Source organism: Hylobates moloch, unplaced genomic scaffold (assembly GCF_009828535.3).
Source record: "Hylobates moloch isolate HMO894 unplaced genomic scaffold, HMol_V3 SCAFFOLD_17, whole genome shotgun sequence".
In the NCBI taxonomy this organism is placed as follows: domain Eukaryota; kingdom Metazoa; phylum Chordata; class Mammalia; order Primates; family Hylobatidae; genus Hylobates; species Hylobates moloch.
Genome location: NW_026652292.1, coordinates 15684545 through 15705967, shown reverse-complemented (window position 1 = coordinate 15705967; position 21423 = coordinate 15684545). Strand labels below are relative to the sequence as shown.

Below are 21423 nucleotides of genomic sequence, written 5' to 3'. Positions count from 1 at the left end.
ACGTGTCATGAATGGGGCATGCAAAATGATATGGGCATATCATTTTTTAAAAGGTGTGTTAATGATGGGTGAATATCCTAATAACAAATTAATTAAATTTAATAATAAGCTTAATGCCCACGACTGTGGCTTTCACCCTCTGCTTGTAACTGAGGAAGAGGATTGGCGTGTGCTCAGTTGAGCCCGCCATGTTGATTGTTGGCAGTGTTGACTGTTGCTTGTCAGCTTCCTCTGACCTACCTGGCTGCATAAAGAGTGACAGTCTTGTCAAAGCAGGGAAAAAAATGAGAATGTATTTCACAGTAAAAATGAACATTTTTGATACTTAGCAGAAAAAAAGCAACAATAATATAAACAACTATCAAAAAGATAGAAAACAAACATGGCATTTTAAACAAAGTAGTGGAAGGGGCCAGGCACTCACAGCCTCAAGTATTGTCTGCCTGCTGCCTTACCTCTGCAAATGTTACATAGAAGGAGGCACTGGAGTGTCTGTGGTCCAGGCACTGATAGAGGATGGAGGCATTCCAAGGACTTGGACACTTTTTTTTTTCCAACTTCCATCTTTTTTTTTCTGGCCAAATCTTCCCCATAGTGCTCCGACAGCACAAAATGGGCTTTCTGGAGAGTTGATGTTTCCAAGGACCTGAACATTTACTCATAAAAGCACCAGATCTTTTTTTTGCTGATTAAGGTGAAACTCGTTTAACATAAAATTAACCATTTTAAAGTGTGCAACTCAGTGGCATTTAGTACATTCACAATGCTGTACAACCAACAACTCTGTTTCAGTATGCTTTCTGCTGCCAAAACAGGACACCACACACTGGATAATTTATAAGGAGCAAAAGTTTACTTGGCTTATGGTTCTGGAGACTGGCAAATCCAAGAGCATGGCTCTGGCATCTGGTGGGACCCTCTTGCTGTGTCATGGCCTGAGGCATCACATGATGAGAAAGCTTGAGTGTGAGATAGAGACAATGCATGTCGAACTTACTCTTTTATTAAGAGCCCACTCTGCAATAACTAATTCACTCTCGCAATAATGGCATTAATCCGTTATGAGAGCAGAGCCCAATGACCTAATCACCTCTTATTCACCTTTGTAATCACCTTCCTAATACTGTTACAATGGCAATTAGATTTCAATACAAATTTAGGAGGGGACAAACATTCAAACCATACAGCCTGTATCTTAGTTCTATAATATTTTTATCACCTCAGGTGGAAACCCTGTACCAGTGAAGCAGTCACTCCCCTTTCCTGCCACTGTCTGCTCTTAGCAACCACCGATCTTTGTTTCTATGGATTTAACCTATTCTGGATATGTGAACTTTTGTGTCTGGCTTAATATGTCTCCAAGGCTCATTCACATTGTAGCATGGATCAGCACTTTATTCCTTTTTGTGGCTGAGTAATATTACATGGTGTGGGTATGCCACATCCATTCCTCTGATGATGGGCCCTTGGCATTGTTTGCACCTTTTGGCTGTTGTGAATGGTGCTTCTGTGAACATGGGTGTACAAGTGTTTGAGTATTTGCTTTCACTTCTTTTTGATCTGTATCTAGGAGTGGAATTGCTGGGTCATATGGTAATATCTTTTATGTGTTTAACCTTTTTTTAATCTTTTGCTTCATATTATTTCCAAAACACATTCCAGGTTGAGTAACCCTTATCCAAAATGCTTGGGACCTGAAGTGTTTTGGATTTCTGATATTTTCTCTGATTTAGAAATATTTGCATGATACTTACCAGTTGGGCATCGCTCATCAGAAAATCTGAAATCGGAAATGCCGCCATGAACATTTCCTTTGAGCATCATGTTGGTGCTCAAAAAGCTTCAGATTTTAGAGCATTTCAGATTTTGGTTTTCGGATTAGCGATATTCAACCTATATGGACTTACTTATATTTGAAAAGTTACACTGGACATAACAATACTTTGCTTGATGTTCCTGGCAGATACTATGAATATAAAATATTACAAATTGCTATAATATGGTATAGATGCTCTCGGGATGTTTGGACTTTCTGTCTAGTTTTCTTGTTGTTTTTTGTTACCCTCCACCAACCCTCCTGGGTGTATGCATCCCTGGTGTCCTTTTTGTGTGTTCAAATTTCCTCTTCTAACAAAGACACCAGTCAGATTGGATTAGGGCCCACCCTAATGGCCTCATTTTAAGTGAGTCACTTATTTAAGTAGCTGGGATTACAGGTGTGTGCCACCAGGCCTGGCTAATTTTTTATATTTTTAGGAGAGACGGGGTTTCACTCTGTTAGCCGGAATGGTCTTGGTCTCCTGACCTCGTGATCCTCGTGCCTCGGCCCCCCAAAGTGCTGGGATGACAAGCGTGAGCCACTATGCTTGGCCTAATACCTAGCATTTTCGAAATGGTCACATTATCTTTTAAAAGCTGTAGCTAACTCTGCATAGCATAAAATTTGCCATTTTGACTATTTTAAAGTGTACAATTCAGTAATATTAGGTACATTCACAGACCTAGCACTTTGGGAGGCCAAGGAGGGAGGATCACTCAAAGCCAGGAGTTTGAGACTAGCCTGGGTAACAAAGCAAGACCATGTCTCTACAAAAAAAATTAAAAATTAAAAAAAAAAAAATAAGGACATTCACAATGTTCTGCATCCACAGGTACTAACCACTTCCATAACTGTCGCCCAGGCTGGAGTGCAGTGTCACTATCTCGGGTCACTGCAACCTCCAGCTCCTGGGTTCAAGCGATTCTCCTGTCCCAGCCTCCTGCGTAGCTGGGATTACAGGCACGCACCACCATACCTGGCTAATTTTTGTTTTTTTAATAGAGACGGGGTTTCACCATGTTGGCCAGGCTGGCCTTGAACTCCTGACCTCAGGTGATCCACACGCCTCAGCCTCTCAAAGTGCTGGGATTACAGATGTGAGCCACCAGGCCCGGCCCACTTCTAGAACTTTCCCATCACCCTAAACAGAAACTCTGCACCCATTAAACTGTAACTTTCCTTCTCCTCCAGCCCCTGGCTACCTCTCTTCTCCTTTCTGTCTTGTCACTTTTAAACTATGCTATTTCACAGTAGCCATTTGATGAGACAGGAGACTGGACCTGGCCAGTCCTTTGTCCATGGGAAGGGATTAAGATTGGCGAGGTCAGTGGGGAACAGGGATCTGGGCCTGGGCCACCTCACCATCTTCCTTCTCTTGTTTCCCTTTCACTGCCATCCCCCTTTGAAATGGCTTTATTCATTTGTCCAGAATATCAAGATTTGGTACCCAGAAGATGCAGGCACAGTGTGCACCCACAAGACAGAAGCCGTCTTTCCCCCGGTGCACACTCAGTGGGTTTTGTTGGAGCTCATCCAGTGGCCTGGGTTACAAGTGACACATCCCTGTCTCACCCTGTGCTTGCAGACCTACATCGGCTCCATCCTGGCCTCCGTGAACCCCTACCAGCCCATCGCCGGGCTGTATGAGCCTGCCACCATGGAGCAGTACAGCCGGCGCCACCTGGGTGAGCTGCCCCCACACATCTTCGCCATCGCCAACGAGTGCTACCGCTGCCTGTGGAAGCGCCACGACAACCAGTGCATCCTCATCAGGTAACAGGGCTCACAGCCAGTCCGGCTTTCCCATGGCCCAGGAGTCCCTCCACGCACCCCCAACCCCAGCCTCCTTAGGGCATTAACCAGAGAAAGCTTTTACAACCGCCTGAGTTTCTCCGACAGAGTTTTCTGTTTTGAATGGCATGATAACTTCAGCTTTCAGAAGGAGCTTACTTAGCAAAGCAGATGGACCGTGTTGCTTGGCTGTTGTCCTCAGAATAATTATTCCATTCTGTTCCTTTTAAAAAAAAAAAAAATTTATTTGCCTTAATTATTCTTTGATTTATTTCAATGATGAGGCATGGTCCTATCTGTTTAAGGAAATCTTGCATAGTTCTTTCAGATTTAAATGTTTTATATACCCTACAGTGCTACTCACAAGGCTTACATGTGTGAACAAGATTTCTTTTTTCTCTACTGCAATAAAATAACTCTAGATAGAATCTCCCAAATTTAGGAATTTTTAATAATAGGGTGCTCTTAAAGTTTTCCTTTGAATTAGCCACAGAAGAGGGGCTTACTGTGTGTATGTTAAGGGCATATTTATTTCAATATTTTTTTTTAGTGGATGAGAAGGCACTTGGCATGTCTGTTTTAGCTGAGTCGTACTCGCTTTTACAAAGAAACTATTAGGAGCCCCAACATCAGTTCCTTTATTACTAGGAACTGTCTAAAAAAGTAGTAGAATTTTTTTTTTTTTTTTTTGAGATGGAGTTTCGCTCTTGTTGCCCAGGCTGGAGTGCAATGGCGCGATCTCAGCTCACTGCAACCTCCGCCTCCTGGGTTCAAGTGATTCTCCTGCCTCAGCCTCCCGAGTAGCTGGGTTTACAGGCGTGGGCCACCACCCTGGCTAATTTTGCATTTTTAGTAGAGACAGGGTTTCTCCATGTTGGTCAGGCTGGTCTTGACCTCCCGACCTCAGGTAATCCACGCTCCTCGGCCTCCCAAAGTGCTGGGATTACAGGTGTGAGCCACCGCACCCGGCAAATATTTTTTAAATAAATATTTATTGGCCGGGTGCAATGGCTCACGCTTGTAATCCCAGCACTTTAGGAGGCTGAGGTGGGTGGTTCACTTGAGTTCAGGAGTTGGAGACCAGCCTGGCCAACATGATGAAACCCCATTTCTACTAAAAATAAAAAATCAGCCAGGTGTGGTGGTGCATGCCTGTAGTCCCAGCTACTTGCGAGGCCGAGATGGGAAGATCACTTTAACCCGGAGGTGGAGGTTGCAGTGAGCCGAGATCACACCACTGCACTCCAGCCTGGGTGACAGAGTGAGACTCCTTCTCAATAAATAAATAAATAAAATTTCTTAATTTTTATTATTAACATTCAAACTGACCTCATCGCATGTGTGCTATTGACATCCTGTTGGATCTTGTTACTTATTTCTATTGGAACTGTGCTCTAGTGATGATCACTACACCCCTGGGTGATAATTCAAAGCAGACGCGATGAATGTCAGTCTCTTCTAGTGAGGTTTCCATGGAGGTGCCAAGCATTTCTTCATTCATTTCTCCTTCCAGGAGTTCACTCATGGGGTATAGTTGTTACTGAGGAGCCACAGTCTTGTAAAGCTGCTAGTGTGAAAGAAGATTCTGACATCTGCTTCAGATGGCTTTCTAGTCCCAACTCATGGCAACTTGGCTCTTGTCCTCAGAATAATTATATTATTTCCTCAGAATAGTTACTATATTATTTCGAGAGAAATGGGAAAGGGAAAGGAAAGGGTGGTTTGGATTTGGCGGGGGATGTCGGCGCGGGAGACACTAAAAAGACCCCTCTCTCCGGATTTCCGATTCAGTGGAAGTAAGACCACAGGAGACATATGGACAGCCATATGTCAGCCCAAGACTCCCAGCCAAGTGGGCCTGTGAGCACTGCAGCCCCGAATCACACAGACAGACCCACCTGGTCATGTGTATAGCCAGGTAACTGATGGCCATGATGACTGTGGAAAACTGATTCCCAGATGGTGGAGAAAAGCAGGCAAGTGCTGCCTTTCTCCTTTCACCCCAGAGCACTTAGAGCAGCCCCCCCTGCTCCTGTGGGGAGGGACTGGGGTCGGGGGAGGACAGAGGTGCCAGAGGAGGCCCCTCTGAAACCCTGGGGCAGGGAAGTGGATGGAGAGTGTTCGCAGTATCCTATGTGAGAGCTGATTGAGGATGGATACGAAATAATGGCTCATGGTTTCTGAAGGGTTCTATGTGTTGGACTCTGTGCCAAGAGCTTGCCAGGCATCAACACATTGAAACCCCTGACAGCCCTTTGATGTGGGTGCTCTGTGATGATATATCTGCAGGTGCCGCACACGGAAAGCCATTTGCAGGGGGTGTGTTCTTCTCACTGGCAGTTTTTACCCCTTATCTTTTTTGTAGTTCCTTTTTTTTTTTTTTTTTAACAAATGGGATTACATGTATATGAACAGCTGAATTCTCTCTGTCTCTGTCTCTCTCCCTCTCCCTCTCTTTCTATGTGTGTCTGTGTATGTGTGTGTCTAACAGGAGGGGAGCATATGGGCAGATGTACTGTCTTCTCGTTACCTAAATTCTAACAGGACTAATAATGTGTTGGGCCATAGAAATAACTTGGATAGAGGGACTGTCAGTGTATTCAGTTAAACAGATAGGGGTCATTACGGCTTGCAGTTAATCGAAATGAAGCAGCTGCTTAATATAGAAACAGCTTTTAAGATTCACATACCCAATAAAACAATTTAATCTGTGACTAGAACTGCTATTTGTGGGCTCTTCTAAATGACTTCATAAAAGTTCCAGAGTTAGAATTTAAAGATCATTATTTCAGCATACAGAATATAATTTAAGAAGATTAACAGAAGGGAAGAGAGTAATCCTATTTTAAAAGATCAAGTTGGTGTCCACACTTAGATCCTTAAATAATTGCCATTGATAATTGCTCGTATTTATTACATTCAGTGGAAAAAATGAGAGCATGACTAATATATCACTTGCTAGACAGAGCCGCTAAAGAAGAAAGCAAAACATCAAATGAGATCATTGTGCATATATGTGTGTGTGTGTGTGTGTGTGTGTGTGTGTGTGTATGTATTAAAACGGAAGGAGGTTGGCATTTTCATGGTATTTAAAAATAAGGGGGAGAGGGGGGTGGATCCCAAACAGAAAGCTCTAATTATGCAATGCTGATGTGAACAGAGTAACTGTATTTATCTAAATTAATTCAGGAAACAGAGACTTTAAGAATAGATTTCTCATTAAAATGTGTTTTAGTTTTAATAGCTCTCTTCAGCAGTTTTTTTAAGTGGGGGTTGAAGCTGTGGGAATTAAGAGAAAATGGAATATAGAAATAGGAGCTGCTGGACATAGGCGTCCTGTTTAGATTTCCTTGGGCATGATCTGCCCCCTGCTGGCTAAAATGTGTTTTACTACTTTAAAAACATTCCCATGCTTGAGAAAATAAGCCTGTTTGAATTACATAGGACTTCATAGATCAATTTTTCTCTCGCTTTATAAGTGAACATCGACTGGATAGGCTCCTCTGCTACTTGGTGGCAATGCCAGGTCCCTAGGCTTCTAGTCCAAGCCTCTTTCTTTGATCTCATTTTCAAGGTTGCTGCCTCTCTTAAGGTCTAGTTTTAATTTTGCCATTTTTGTGTACATTTAAATGAATGCTCATGCTATTACAGTTTTGAATATATGTGTATATATACAAATATATAAATATATATATATAAATTTAAAACTTACTTGAATTTTCCATCTCATAAGGTCAGCGTTTGACTTTGGTTGATCTCTAGTACATTTGACATTGACTCTAGTTTTTCATACAGCGTATAGGCCAGACAGGGTTTAGTTTATTATGGTGTATTAGTCCGTTTTCACATTGTTGATAAAGATATGCTCAAGACTGGGCAATTTACAAAAGAAAGAGGTTTAATTGGACTTACAGGTCCATGTGGCTGGGGAAGCCTCACAATCATGGTGGAAGGCAAGGAGGAGCAAGTCACATCTTACACAGATGGAAGCAGGCAAAGAGAGAGTGAAGAAGATGCAAAGGCAGAAACCCCTGATAAAACCATTAGATCTCATGAGACCCACTCACTACCGTGAGAACAGCATGGGGGAAACCACCCCCATGATTCAGTCGTCTCCCACCAGGTCCCTCCCACAACATGCGGGAATCACGGGAGTACAATTCAAGATGAGATCTGGGTGGGGACACGGCCAAACCATATCATGTAGTCTTTGCAGTATGTATGACTTCTTAAGGTATATAATACAGACAAGGCCTGTGGCTAATTCATCTTTGCAGCCTGGTACCCAGGACAGTGTCTGGGAGAGGACCAGCATTCAACAGTTGCCAGTCAAAGGATGAATATACAGAATGACTGTTGGTTCAGGATCTTTGCTTGCTTTGTGTGTTTTGGTTTTTCAAAACTTGAGTGATTTCTACTTAACCATGTCCTGGATTGATAATTGAGTGTTTGGTCTTTTTCTATTTCTAGAAATACATTTAGAAGTCATAGTGTTAGAATGCTGAACAAAACTTACATTCTCGATTAGAAAGGCACCAAGCAGAATAAGGCATGGGGGCATGCTCTTGAATATAGCAGATGAAAGAGGTGGAGTGGGAAACGCAAAGAAAAAGGAACTGAAATTCGTCGAGAAGACTTATTCCTCAGAGGGGCCCAAGAGGCATTTTCTGTAGGGAAGCTGAGGCCCAGAACTGTTTGGTTGGCTTGCTGAAGAAACTTTAGCTATTAGCAACAAACATAGGATTTGAACTTCAGTCTCTCTGCCTGTGAAGTCTGTATTTCTGTTTTCTGTTTGTTTTTTGAGATGGAGTCTTGCTCTGTTGCCCAGGCTGGAGTGCGGTGGCACAGTCTCGGCTCCTCCTCCCAAGTTCAAGCAATTCTCCTGCTTCAGCCTCCCAAGTAGCTGAGGTTAGAGGCGTGCACCATCATGGCTGGCTTTTTTCTTGTATTTTTATGATAAGAGGTTTCACCATGTTGGTCAGACTGGTCTCCAACTCCTAACCTCAAGTGATCTACCTGCCTTGGCCTCTCAAAGTGCTAGGATTACAGGCATGAGTGAAGTCTGTATTTCCAGAACAGAATCCTACTTTCTGGTACAGCTTCCAAACATACGGGCTTTGTTTGGCTTACTAAGACCTTTGGACTTAATCCTTTAGGCAGTAGAGAAGTTTCCCAAGTTCATCTAACAATTGAAGGAGTGATGCGATTTATATTTTGAGAAAATCATGTGGATCAAGGGAATTGATTTCTAAGTAGTGTTATAGATGCCAGCAAAAAGTTTTCTGTAAAGAGCCAAAGAGTGTATATTTTAGGCTTTGTGGGCGAAAGCACCTCTGTTGTAACTAATCAACTCTGCCCTTGTAGTGTGAAAGCACTCAGATAGTATGCAACGCACAGCCTGCACTGTGTTCCAATAAAACTTTATTTATAAAAACAGGCAGCAGGTCAGAGTTGAGGACCATTGTTTGCTGACACATGGGCTGGATCTAGAAAACTGCCAGCCTTGATGTGTGCTGCTGGGAGGCTAGCGTGTCCTGTGCACCAAAGGCCCTGCTTGTATCAGATTCCTTTTCCTTCAGGTGCGTCATGGATCCTTCCTCTCTGCTGGCCCGAGGACATTGCTACATCTCTGAGCCTCCTTGCCCCGAATTCTTTGACCTCTCTCTCTACTGGATTGTTGACATTATTCAAAAACTTTTAGTATGTTCCATCTTGGAAAAAAAATACAAAAGATGCTCGTTTGGTTCCACATCCTCATTCAACTACTTCATCTCAGCAAGCTGCCCCCATGCCCCCCACCATGGTGCCCCATCCTATATTTCTTCCTAGCTCTCCATGGCCACTCCTCAGCTCCTCAGTCATTTTTCACCTGCTGTCTTCTCACCCACCTGCGTTATCTTCTCTGAGTCTGCAGGACTCTCCAAGTTTACACACCCTTAACTTCTCATTTGAGTCCCAGACTTAAGAGCTAGTGCCCCTTAGATGTCATCACTGAGATGTCTCGGGCTGGCATATTCTAAAGTCAGTGTCACTTTCTCCCAGAAACTTGTCCCTCCTCTTGTGCTTCCCATTCTCAGCCAGTAGCCTCTCCATCCTACCTGAGATCTGGAAGTCATTCTTCCCCCGCCAAGTTAAGGTAAACTTACACACAGTAAAGTATGCCAGTCGTAAGTATCCAGTTTGATGAGTTTTGACAAACGCACAAACCTGCTGATACCAATTCCTGGATCATCATGCCGGCAAACTCTCAGGGGCCCCAGGAGTCATCCCTGATGCCTCCCCGTCACTTGCTGCCCGCCCCCCAACCCCCCCTTCCGGCCAGACCCCTCAGCAATCCTGTCACTTTCCCTCCAGTCTTTCTTGGGCCTCTCACTTCATCTCTGTTGCCCCTGCGGCCCTTCCCGTATCACGCTTTTGGTCTCCCTGATTCTTCCCTTGCCTCCTTTCTGTCCATTCTCCACGCAACAGTCAGAATGATTCTTTGGGGCCTGGGGGCTCATGCCTGTAATCCCAGCACTTTGGGAGGTTGAGGCGGGTGGATCACCTGAGGTCAGAAGTTCAAGACCAGCCTGGCCAAGATGGTGAAACTCCGTCTCTACTAAAAATTACAAAAATTAGCTGGGCATGGTGGCAGGCGCCTGTAATCCCAGCTACTTGGGAGGCTGAGGCAGGAGAATCGCTTGAACCTGGGGAGGTGGAGGTTGCAGTGAGCCGAGGTTGCAGTGAGCCAAGATTGCGCCACTACACTCCAGCCTGGGAGACAGAGCGAAACTCACAAAAAAAAAAAAAAAAAAAAGAACGATTCTTTAGAAGCTTAAATCTGATCATGACACTCTCCTGCTTGGGAACTGTCTTGTGACTTTCCATCGTGCCTACAAAAAATTCTCACAATTTTTAATACAGCCTGTGGCCCCCCATCAGTGCTTTGGGTTCGTTGTCACATTTTCATTATTACAGTTAGAAATTTTTTTTTTTTTTTTAAACCAGCAAAAGAAAACAATATAAGCTCCTTTTGATTAATCTGAATGAACACGTTTTTGCCAAAGCCTGTGTTTGTGTTGGCCGGCCTGCTGGCACAAGGCATAGAACTGTAATTGCCTTGGGCTAATGAGGACCAAGTGGAACTGCAGGCGGGAGGAGAAGGAGACGGGTTAGACAGAAGTGTACTACCTGCAGAGTCTGTGACCTTGACATTAGTATCTCGGGACATCTGGCATATTTCTGGGTTTTAGCAGTCTGTGAGTTATTTAATTATATTTCTTCTTTGCCCTGTTGTTTGTAAAACGCTTCCACAGCCCAATATATGAGTAGACACCACTTACCTCCTGGTAGAGTCCTGTCTGAATTATGTGAGGCTGCTTTCCAGAGTAGCAGTTCTTCAACCTGGCTTTGTAGTAGAATCATTCAAAAAAAAAAAAGGGTCTCGCTCTGTCACCCAGGCTAGAGTGCAGTGGTGCAATCTCTGCTCACTGCAACCTCCGCCTCCTGGATTCAGGCGATTCTCCTGCCTCAGCCTCCTGAGTAGCTGGAACTACAGGCACCCGCTACCATGCCTGGCTAATTTTTATATTTTTAGTAGAGACGGGGTTTCACCATGTTCGCCAGGCTGGCCTCGAACTCCTGACCTCAAGTGATCTCCCCATATTGGCCTCCCAAAGTGGTAGGATTACAGATGTGAGCTACTGCTCCCGGCCAAAAAAATTTTTTTTGAAATACAGATGACAGAGTTCTACACCCACAGGTTTGGACGAGGGACCTATTAGGTGATTCTAAGGTGCAGCCGGGGTTGCGAGCCACCATCGTAGAGCTCTGTGCAAATCTGAGGGTTTTTCCAAGTTTTACTTGCACAGCTTGAGTATCCCTTCTCCGAAATGCTTTGGGCTACGCATATTTCAGCTTTCAGGTTTTTTCTAATTTTTTTGGATATTGGTATCTTTGCATTATACTGGCCAAGCATCCCTCATCTGAAAATCTGCCCCAAAGAACCCCAAAGAACATTTCAGTATTTCCATTGAACTTCATGTTGGCACTAAAAAAAAGTTTCAGATTCTTGACCATTTCAGATTTCATATTTTCAGATTTAGGGTTACTCCACTGGTATAATGCAGATATTCTCAAAATCCAAAATCTGACATCAGAAACACTTCTCATCCTAAGCATTTCAGATAAGAGATCTTCCACCTGTCTAAGAGATTGACAGAGATTGATATCCATGACTTGGTCCATCTCCAGCCATATTTTTTCTCAACATGTCGTACACTCTTCAAGCATCTTTACGACGACGAGAATCCTGGGTTTTCTTTCTTTGACTAAGCCTCTGCTGTAGAGTTTGAAGAATATCGTATCTTCTCCATGATTGTATTTTTGCCATATTCGGTGAGCCAAGGTAGGCTGACTGCTGTAACAGACAACCATCAAACCTTAGGGGTATAACACAGGGATGTTCTATTTCTTGCTCCTCTCACAGCCCCTAGTGGGTAGGGGAGGGACTCGAATCTACTCTGTAGGTTTCTTTGCTTGGGAGATGTACCATCTCTGAGGACACTTAGGTGGCAAGTGAAAGATGGAGCCCAGAGGACCATGAAAGGGGTTTTTAGCTACCAGGCATAGAAGTGGCTGATAGCCCCTTGGCTCAGTTGTTCAACTGGCTACACTTGGTCCCCTTGTTACTGACTACCTGCCGGGTTTTGTTGTTGTTTTTTTTTTTTTTAATTTTTTTTTTGAGATGGAGTCTGGCTGTGTCACCCAGGCTGGAATGCAGTGGCGTGATCTCCATTCACTGCAACCTCCACCTTCCAGCTTCAAGAGATTCTTCTGCCTCAGCCTCCCATGTAGCTGGGATTACAGACGTGCGCCACCACGCCCGGCTAATTTTTGTATTTTGAGTAGAGACAGGGTTTCACCATGTTAGCCAGGCTGGTCTCAAACTTCTGACCTCAAGTAATCCACCCGCCTCAGCCTCCCACGGTGCTGGGATTACAGGCGCGAGCCACCGTGCCCGGCCTCTGCCTGCCGTTTTTATTCCAAGGGAGTCTAAACATTTTTGGCTTCTGTGTGCCCGAGGTTAAAGAGGTAGGTTGAGGAACACATAACATTGTTTCTGCGTCACCATTTTCACTAGACAACTTATCCCTCTAGTTTTTGTTTTAATAACTCAGCCACCAACAGCTGCCGCGTCAATATAGATATGTTTTAAATATGGAAGATGATTTAAATCGTTCCTTGAAAGTGTCTCTCTTGGTTTCTGTGAGTCATTCCATGCACTGTTGCTGAATGCCTCCTGCGTGCCAGGCACTGGGCTGAGCAGATGCCAGTTATTCAGTGTATGCTAAGCTCTATACTGGGAAGATTCTGGTGGCTGGTAAGGGAAACCCCAACTAAAGGTGGCCAATTTATGCTGCCTTTTACTATTTTAGACTACATAAGGCAGGGCAGTTTCAGGGATATGGATTCAGCCCCCGCCCCCGCTGGGCTTGCCGCTGATTTTCTTGGCTTTTGCTTTATGATTTCAAGCCAGGTTTAGATCCTCAGATCTTTGTTGTCTGCCGCAAAGGGGACACTTCCGCCCAGTGTTGTGTGTGTGTGCAGACCTCCCCTAGGAGCCCACAGTACCCTTGACATTACGACATTATGTCTTTGTAGAATTGTGACACTGGCCCCTGCCCAGGCCTGTCGCTAGCAGAACAGGTGAAAGGACCGTGGTTGTCTAGAGCAGTGGAGATCCCTGGGACCCCGGCACCCAGCCCGGCATGTTGGCGTCATCTCTGAGTCATTTCCTCTCTTTTATTACATGCAATTGATTCACGTATTTAGCAAAATTCCTCTTTCCTGATAACGTCCCAGCTCTTGGTACTCCACAGGACTTCTCTTTAGAACGCAAAAGGGGCTCATCTGCCTATCCCGCCATTCAGCGGTTGTCAGGGTGCTGTCTCGTGATGGCGTTTGTATGGCTGTGCTCTTGCTTATCCCTTCAGTTGACCTTGCTCTGAAGTTTCCAGCCTCTTTGCTGCTTCTCTTCTCTGCACAGCACCAAGCGTGGTGCCATATGCCAAATGGATGGGGTTTCTCCGTTCAAGTCTCTCTCATGTCCGTATCTTCCTCTCCATCTCCAGCCTGGTTAACCGCGTTTGGGACCTGGCCACCGCTGGCCTAGACAGCGGCAGCAGCTGGTCTCCCGAGGGACCCTTTGGTCCTTCTAGAGCTTTTCCTCCAGAGCTGCGTTTTTTACAGGTGACCTTGATGAGGTCATCACCTCCCTCCAGCTCCTGCACTTGCCTCTGAAGCATCCAGCTCAGCCTTAGCTCATCTCCTCTGCCGCCTTTCATCTCAGCCCAGCTGACCTAACCAGACCTGGATCTCATTCTCCCATAAGAATCTTTCCCAGCTTCTGTGGCTTCTGTGCTTTCTTGGCCTGACTCATGTTTGCTGGTCTTTTAAGGCGTAACTCATCCCTTACGTACTTCTGTCCTGTGCCTCCCTTCCCTCTGGATTTTTTGTTCACTTGCCCTTAACTATCACTGACGTGACCTTGGCAGGACTTTGGATCAGGCCGACCTGGCATTAAGAGTCCAACTCGGACACTCAGCCGTGCTGCCCTCATGGGATTATTGTGGGAATAACGTGAGTTAGTGTGGGTTGTGTACCTGCAGGTTCATTGCCTTGTCCCCTCAATATTATTCGTGAATGATTGCATTTTTATTCACGTGTACCTGCTCTAAGTTTCCCAGAAAGATCATGTTAGCTCATGCATTTAAGCAAACGTTTACACAACGGAGGTGTTTGGGATGAACTAGTGAACAAAATGAAGATCCCTCTCTCCCAGAGCTTACCTTCCCTGTAAAGCACCATCCATCTTGTGACCTTTCCTTAGGAAAAGGTAGTTCTGTTTGCCTCATTTGCCAAAAGAGGCGAGTAAGGCCAGACATAGTGTGGCCAGCAGGAGAAAGGCCTTTTGCTTTCTTTTAACTCAGCTCTTTGGAAACAGGCATTTTGATCTCCCTTTTCCCACCTTTCTACCAGTGTTCCGTTGAGTAATTATAGTGCCATTGACCAAAGCTGATTTTTTTTTTTAATTATAGTTAGAAGCACAAACTTTTCCATTTTGTCTTTCAGTGGTGAAAGTGGGGCAGGTAAAACTGAAAGCACTAAATTGATCCTCAAGTTTCTGTCAGTCATCAGTCAACAATCTTTGGAATTGTCCTTAAAGGAGAAGACATCCTGTGTTGAACGAGCTATTCTTGAAAGCAGGTATTTGTTTATCGATTTTCTTGTTTCTAACTAATAGGATTCACTTTCCTTATGGCATGGCTTATTTAAAGAAGAGTTAAAATTAGTTGGTCGCGTTTCTCTTTTTCTTGACTTCTCTTTTACAATTCCTTATGAAAAGGTCTTGCCATGCACATAGTAATATCTCATGAACCCAGCAACAACTCTTTCCGCCTCTTGCCCCTTCATCATCAGGCCAGGTCTGAGATGGGGACTGAGTGGCACCCAGTGACCGTCTGCAGCCTCCTTCCTACACGAGAGCCTTTGACTCCGGCTTCCTGTGTTTTTGAAGCACCTGGGTCAAATAAGGCACTTGTATTGGAGTTTACGGAGAAGAATAAACTTGACTAGCTTTCTGGAGGCCTTGTCAGCAGCAGAAATGTCAACCCCCAGCCACTGTGTAAAAGGGGGCTTAGCGTGGAGACGAGCAGGGTTCAGTTCAGCATCCACCGTTTGGAGGCTTAACACGAGCAGAACGGGCCTCTCGTGTGCAGAAGATGAGTGATGCATTCTATATATCAGGGAGCCTCAAAACTTAGAAAGAGGGCTAGGTGTCACCCGAGTTGTTGTATAAACTATGTCATTGCCTGACAGATGGTTTGTGCCTTACAAGACTTTAGAGCCGGTAGGGACTTTATGCACCCTATCATTTAGAGATTTGTCCAGGGGTCGGCAAACCACAGCCTCGTGCCTATATCCTGCAGCCTGTTTTTGTTTTTTGTTTTTTAGCATGTAAACACTCCATTTAAAATCGTGGTAAAATATACCTAGCACTAAATGTGTGTTAACTATTTGTCAGTGTACGGCACAGTGGCGTTGGCATTAAGTACATTCATATTATTATGCAACCATTGCTGACATCTGTCTCCAGAACTTCATCTTCTTCCTGTAATCTGTTTTTATAAATAAAGTTTTATTGGAACCCAGCCACACTTATGAGTAGTATTTACAGCTGCTTTTAGGCTATAGTGGCAGAGCTGGGTAGTTGCAACTGAGACCCCCATAGTCTGCAAAGCCTAAAAAGCCTTACTGTCTGGTCCTTTCCAGAAGAAGTTTGCTGGCCCCTGATCTAGTCAGACTCCATCTTACACTTGGAAAAGACCCAAAGAAATTAAATGAGTTACCCCCGGGACATAACAACAAATAGGTGAAATTTCCAGGTCTGGAACTTCTTCAGTTTCTATAATTGGGGTGGGCTTTTTCTGTGCAGTCCCTGGATTGTGCATGTAAGGCCACACTCACTTGTGCAGGAACGAGCCGTTGCGGTCCCCTTAACTGTGTGGCATCCATTGGCAGCACAGCTGTACTCCCTATGATGGATATGCGGATAAGCCCATTTCAACAAGCGTTTTGAAAATCTGGCTCTTCCGGAAGTAAACATTGCCACCCTCAGTCCTTTTGGTTTCAGATTTTTCTTGCAGTTGTATATTTTGACATTTGTGAGAAGTGCTATTGCTGTCTTCAGACCCACCCTTACTAACGCTGTCTGCTGCCCTCACTGTCTTCACAGCCCCATCATGGAAGCTTTCGGCAATGCGAAGACCGTGTACAACAACAACTCTAGTCGCTTTGGGAAGTTTGTTCAGCTGAACATCTGTCAGAAAGGAAATATTCAGGGCGGGAGAATTGTAGATTGTATCCTCTTTCATTTATTTTTTATCTATAGTATTTGATTCTCTAAGTGGAAACTGTTCTCACTAATTATAAGGATTGAAAAAGAATGTGAAACATTTCTTTCTCTGGTTCTTTAACGAATTAGAGCAGTTAGTTATTGCTCTAATGTTAGTATACCTGCTGATTTTTTCTATGAGATGGACATGGTACATGTGCCTATAGTTACAGCTACTTGGGAGGCTGAGGCAGGAGGACTGCTTGAGCCCAAGAGTTAGAGGCCAGCCTGAGCAACATAGCAAGACCCTGTCTCTTAAAAAAATAAAATAATTTTTAAAAAGTATTCTGTGCGGCCGGGCGCGGTGGCTCATGCCTGTAATCCCAGCACTGTGGGAGGCCGAGGTGGTTGGATCACTTGAGGTCAGGAGTTCGAGACCAGCCCGGCCAACATGGTGAAACCCCACCACTACTAAAAATACAAAAATTAGCCAGGCGTGGTGGCGTGTGCCTGTAATCCCAGCTACTTAGGAGGCTGAGGCAGGAGAATCGCTTGAACCCAGGGAGCAGAGGTTGCAGTGAGCCGAGATCGTGCCACTGCACTCCAGCCTGGGTGACAGAGTGAGACACTGTGTTAAAAAAAAAAAAAAAATTATTCTGTAAAATAAAGAACCATATTTGTATTATAAATCTCTGATATAATTTCCATAATCTGAAACATTGAATTCATCATTAAACCTCAGGTATTTGTTTGAAATCAACTGTGTCAGTTAGTTTGGTACCTGACAGGGTACCATGTGTCAGGCCTGGAATTGGATTTAGATGAAATAGTCTATACTTTGTTTGCTTGTCTGTTGGCACTGGAAGCTTCTGTGTCAAAAGAACAGGGAACTGTAATTATTTAAGCCCCAAAGAATAGAAAATGAAAGACTAGGTGAGCATGGCATAGCTTTATTTTTTTCCTTGACTTGCCATTGCTTTTCACATGAAGATTTATTAGAAAAAGTAAGTAAACGTGATTTAATCCACATTTTCTTCCATAATAACAATTTTCAGGAATTATTGGTTTGTGTGAATTAAGCACAGGAAACATCTCTGAATATAAATCTGATTTATCTTCCCAGAACCGAGTAGTAAGGCAAAATCCTGGGGAAAGGAATTATCACATATTTTATGCACTGCTGGCAGGCCTGGAACATGAAGAAAGAGGTGAGTGGGATGACAGCTGGGTAATGCAGACTAGCAACTCATTTTCCATTTAAATAGATGTCAGTAAATGAGAGAATATCTGTTTTAAGGTTGACATTCCACTGATAGCAATGAAATGTACATTATGCGAACACCAGAAAGATGCTGAATTTACAGTAGGGAGAATAATAGAGGGAGAAAATTATCAATAGAGAAACCTTGGATTTTTGTTTTTTTGAGTCTTGGTACATTTTTAATGTAAAGGATGTTTATGGAAAATACATAACATATTACAGCTGGTTTCACTTTTCAACCACCCTGAATAAAGTTAATTTCTAAATATTTGATTTTTGGCCGGGTGCAGTGGCACACACCTGTAATCCCAGTACTTTGGGAGGCCAAGGCAGACGGATCACTGGAGATCAGGAGTTCAAGACCAGCCTAGCCAACATGGTGAAACCCCGTCTCTACTAAAAACATAAAAATTAGCCAGGCATGGTGGTTCGTGCCTGTAATTACAGCTACTCAGAAGACTGAGGCAGGAGAATCGCTTGAACCTGGGAGGGAGAAGTTGCAGTGAGCTGAGATTATGCCACTGCACTCCAGCCTGGGTGACAGAGCTAGACTCCGTCTCATTAAAAAAAAAAAAAAGAAAAAAAATTTTTTTAAGAGAAAACAATAAAACAGGATCCTCATCAGTTGTTCTTTCAGTAACATGTTTTTAATCATCTCATTTAGTTTCTGTAATTGTTTTTTATTTTCCCTAGATGATAACTAAGAGGGAACTTTATTATCTTTATGGGAGACTGTTAGGAGCAGAGAATTATATATATATTTTAAGTCAGAGTGAAAACTCTGAATTTCGTCTTGTCCTGGACAACTGTGACATCATGTTTTTCTTTGTCTTTTTGTAGAAGAATTTTATTTATCTACGCCGGAAAACTACCACTACTTGAATCAGTCTGGATGTGTAGAAGACAAGACAATCAGTGACCAGGAATCCTTTAGGGAAGTTACTGTAAGTTACTTTTAAATGTTTTCCCTATTAAGATATCAGATACCCTATTAAGAGTGACAGATTTCATTTTGTGTTTCAAAATATATTTTTAAATAGAAATAGAAGTAATTACATTTGGACCAGTGTGAGAATAGGTATTTCCTTCTTGTTCCAAGTTCTAGGCTGAAAGGGATTTGAGGACTCGTCTTTCCTTAGATGATGAGTGAGTGAGTGTGTCATTCAGGGCAAATGGGCGATTTACTTGGGACAGTGTGTTCAGAAAGTGTACCTTCCACCCCCAAAAAACCCCCCAAATCATGGGCTTCACTCTGGAACCAGCAGATCCTCCATTTTGGGGCTTACAAGTAAGATTTCTTTGAAAAACAAATTCTATAGCTAAAAACAAATCTGCCAGCCATTGGCCCAGGTGACTGTTGTTGCAGAATTTTGCTCCTTTGTTCAGCTAAAACCTGGGGTCTTGTCACACAATCAGGAAAACTTAGGCACACGGACACCTTGAAGGGTGAGTACAGCAGGGTTTTATTGGGTGAAAGGAAAATGGCCAGGTGCGGTGGCCCATGCCTACAATCCCAGCACTTTGTGAGGCCAAGGCGGGCGGATCACAAGGTCAGGAGATCGAGACCATCCTGGCTAACACAGTGAAACCCCGTCTCTACTAAAAATACAAAAAATTAGCTGGGCATGGTGGCGGGCACCTGTAGTCCCAGCTACTCGGGAGGCTGAGGCAGGAGAATGGCGTGAACCTGGGAAGCGGAGCTTGCAGTGAGCCGAGATCCCACAACTGTGCTCCAGCCTGGGAGACAGCAAGACTCTGTCTCAAAAACAAAACAAAACAAAACAAAACAAAACAAAACAAAACAAAACAAAACAAAACAAAACAAAACAAAACAAAGCAAAACAAAACAAAAAACTCTCAGCAAAGCGAGAGGGGTTCCTGCTACCAGCCCCCGACCTCACATATTGATTCCCAGGTCACTACAGGAGCGGAAGAGAGCAGGCTTCTCTTCCCCGTGGCCCCACCCACTTCCCCCAGTGCGCACGTCAGACTCCAGTCCACTCTGGGATGCCCAGACAAGCCCTGGGCAGGTTCCTTCATTGACCCGAAAGCATCTAATGTAAACATTCTTGGGGCATTTGGAGATTCTCCAGGGACCCCATTTTATCTGCCTAAGCATTTGGCTGCCTCACTGTTAAGGTATCATCCAGCCCTCGTGGCCTATCCCTCATGGCCTGTGACAGCCATTTCTGGTTGCGTGAACATTAGTCATCCTGTCTGTGCGTTGTGACATGCCACAGTCTCTTGCAAGGGCTTTGTCACAAGGTATCTGCATTTAAGATAGCCCAGTCACAGAGCATTATGAACAGCCCCACCCAATCAAGCCTGGCCAGGAGATTTCATCACCGTAATCTTAAGTTCTTTCCCAGAGCGCTTATAAGAACAATTAGATGCAGCCAGGCACGGCAGCCTGTAATCCCATGCCTGTAATCCCAGCACTTTGGGAGGCCAAAGCAGGCGGATCACAAGGTCAGGAGTTCAAGACCAGCCTGGCCAGCATAGTGAAACCCCGTCTCTACTAAAAATACAAAAAAATTAGCTGGATGTGGTGGCGGGCGACTGCAGTCCCAGCTACTTGGGAGCCTGAGGCAGGAGAATCGCTTGAACCTGGGAGGCGGAGGTTGCAGTGAGCCGAGATCGTGCCTTTGCACTCCAGCCTGGTGACAGTGCAACACTCCGTCTCAAAAAAAAAAAAAAAAAAGAATAGTTAGATGCAATGCACCTAGGGTCGAGTCATTATCATTATCATTCTCATCATCACAAATGCAACTGACATTTAGCGAGCACTTACTGTTATGAACTTTACATGGAGTTTACTTTCCAATCATTCTCATCAACCCTCTGATGGTAGGAAGTATGGTTGCCTCCATTCTAAGACTCAGAGATGTTAGTGACCAGCCTAGTCTTACCCAGTACCTGGTGCAGCCCGTATCCATACACAGTCTAACTCTGGATCCCACACTCTAAACCGCGAGGCAGGTAATACCTGGTTTCAGTGCACCTCAGGTTCGTCCTCCTAGGCTGCTGCTGGAAGACTAGCAGCTCTTCATTCCGTATTCCCTTTCATTGTCATAGACTATTTGTTAGAACTGTCTGTGGAATGAAATCAAAATATTTTTTAACAAATGGATATAAATCATGCATCATTTCTCTACGGCTAACATATGTCTCCTTAAGTTGGAAATGAAATTCCAAACAGACTAGGCTATAATACATGATTGTTTTCCGCTCTGCCTCCCTTTTAAAGATGTCACAACCTGCCATTTATAATGCAGAGCGGTTTCTCGCTCCATCTCTCCTATCTTCTAACCTGTTAACAAAAACCCTCCTGCAGACAGCACGTTTTGGCATCTGCCTGCGGAGGTGTGGGATTTGGCCTTGCACGTTGGATTTTATGCAGTGTTTTTCTAAGTATTTTAATTATCTTTTCCAATTTTATATTGGCCCTTTAGACCTCTCACTACTCAAACCTTCCATCACAGTTCATTTATTACTGTCTGCTGAAAAGATGATGTGTTAGAATAAATTCTCATTCTCGTTTTTGAGGAGCAGGGCAAAAAAAAAGACTTGTCTCTGGCTTTTTGCTATTTTGTTTATTTCTTGTTTCTTTCTTGAAGTAAAGAACAATAATTTGTGATAAAAGAATGCAGACAAGACACCTGATTATCCACATGGCAG

The 21423-nt window shown here is 44.0% G+C and overlaps 1 protein-coding gene across 1 annotated transcript in view; it reads left to right on the top strand.

The window, feature by feature from the left end:
- The first annotated feature begins 3414 nt into the window (after positions 1-3414).
- The window catches only part of MYO10 (myosin X), a 130103-nt gene continuing 112094 nt past the window's right edge, over positions 3415-21423 (top strand). The window contains exons 1-6 of the mRNA XM_032135328.2: positions 3415-3592; positions 14723-14857; positions 16386-16510; positions 17475-17488; positions 17608-17692; positions 18586-18689. Coding sequence (XP_031991219.1) covers positions 3477-3592; positions 14723-14857; positions 16386-16510; positions 17475-17488; positions 17608-17692; positions 18586-18689 — 579 coding nt within the window. The 5' untranslated portion in view covers positions 3415-3476. The remainder of the gene's footprint in view (positions 3593-14722; positions 14858-16385; positions 16511-17474; positions 17489-17607; positions 17693-18585; positions 18690-21423) is intronic.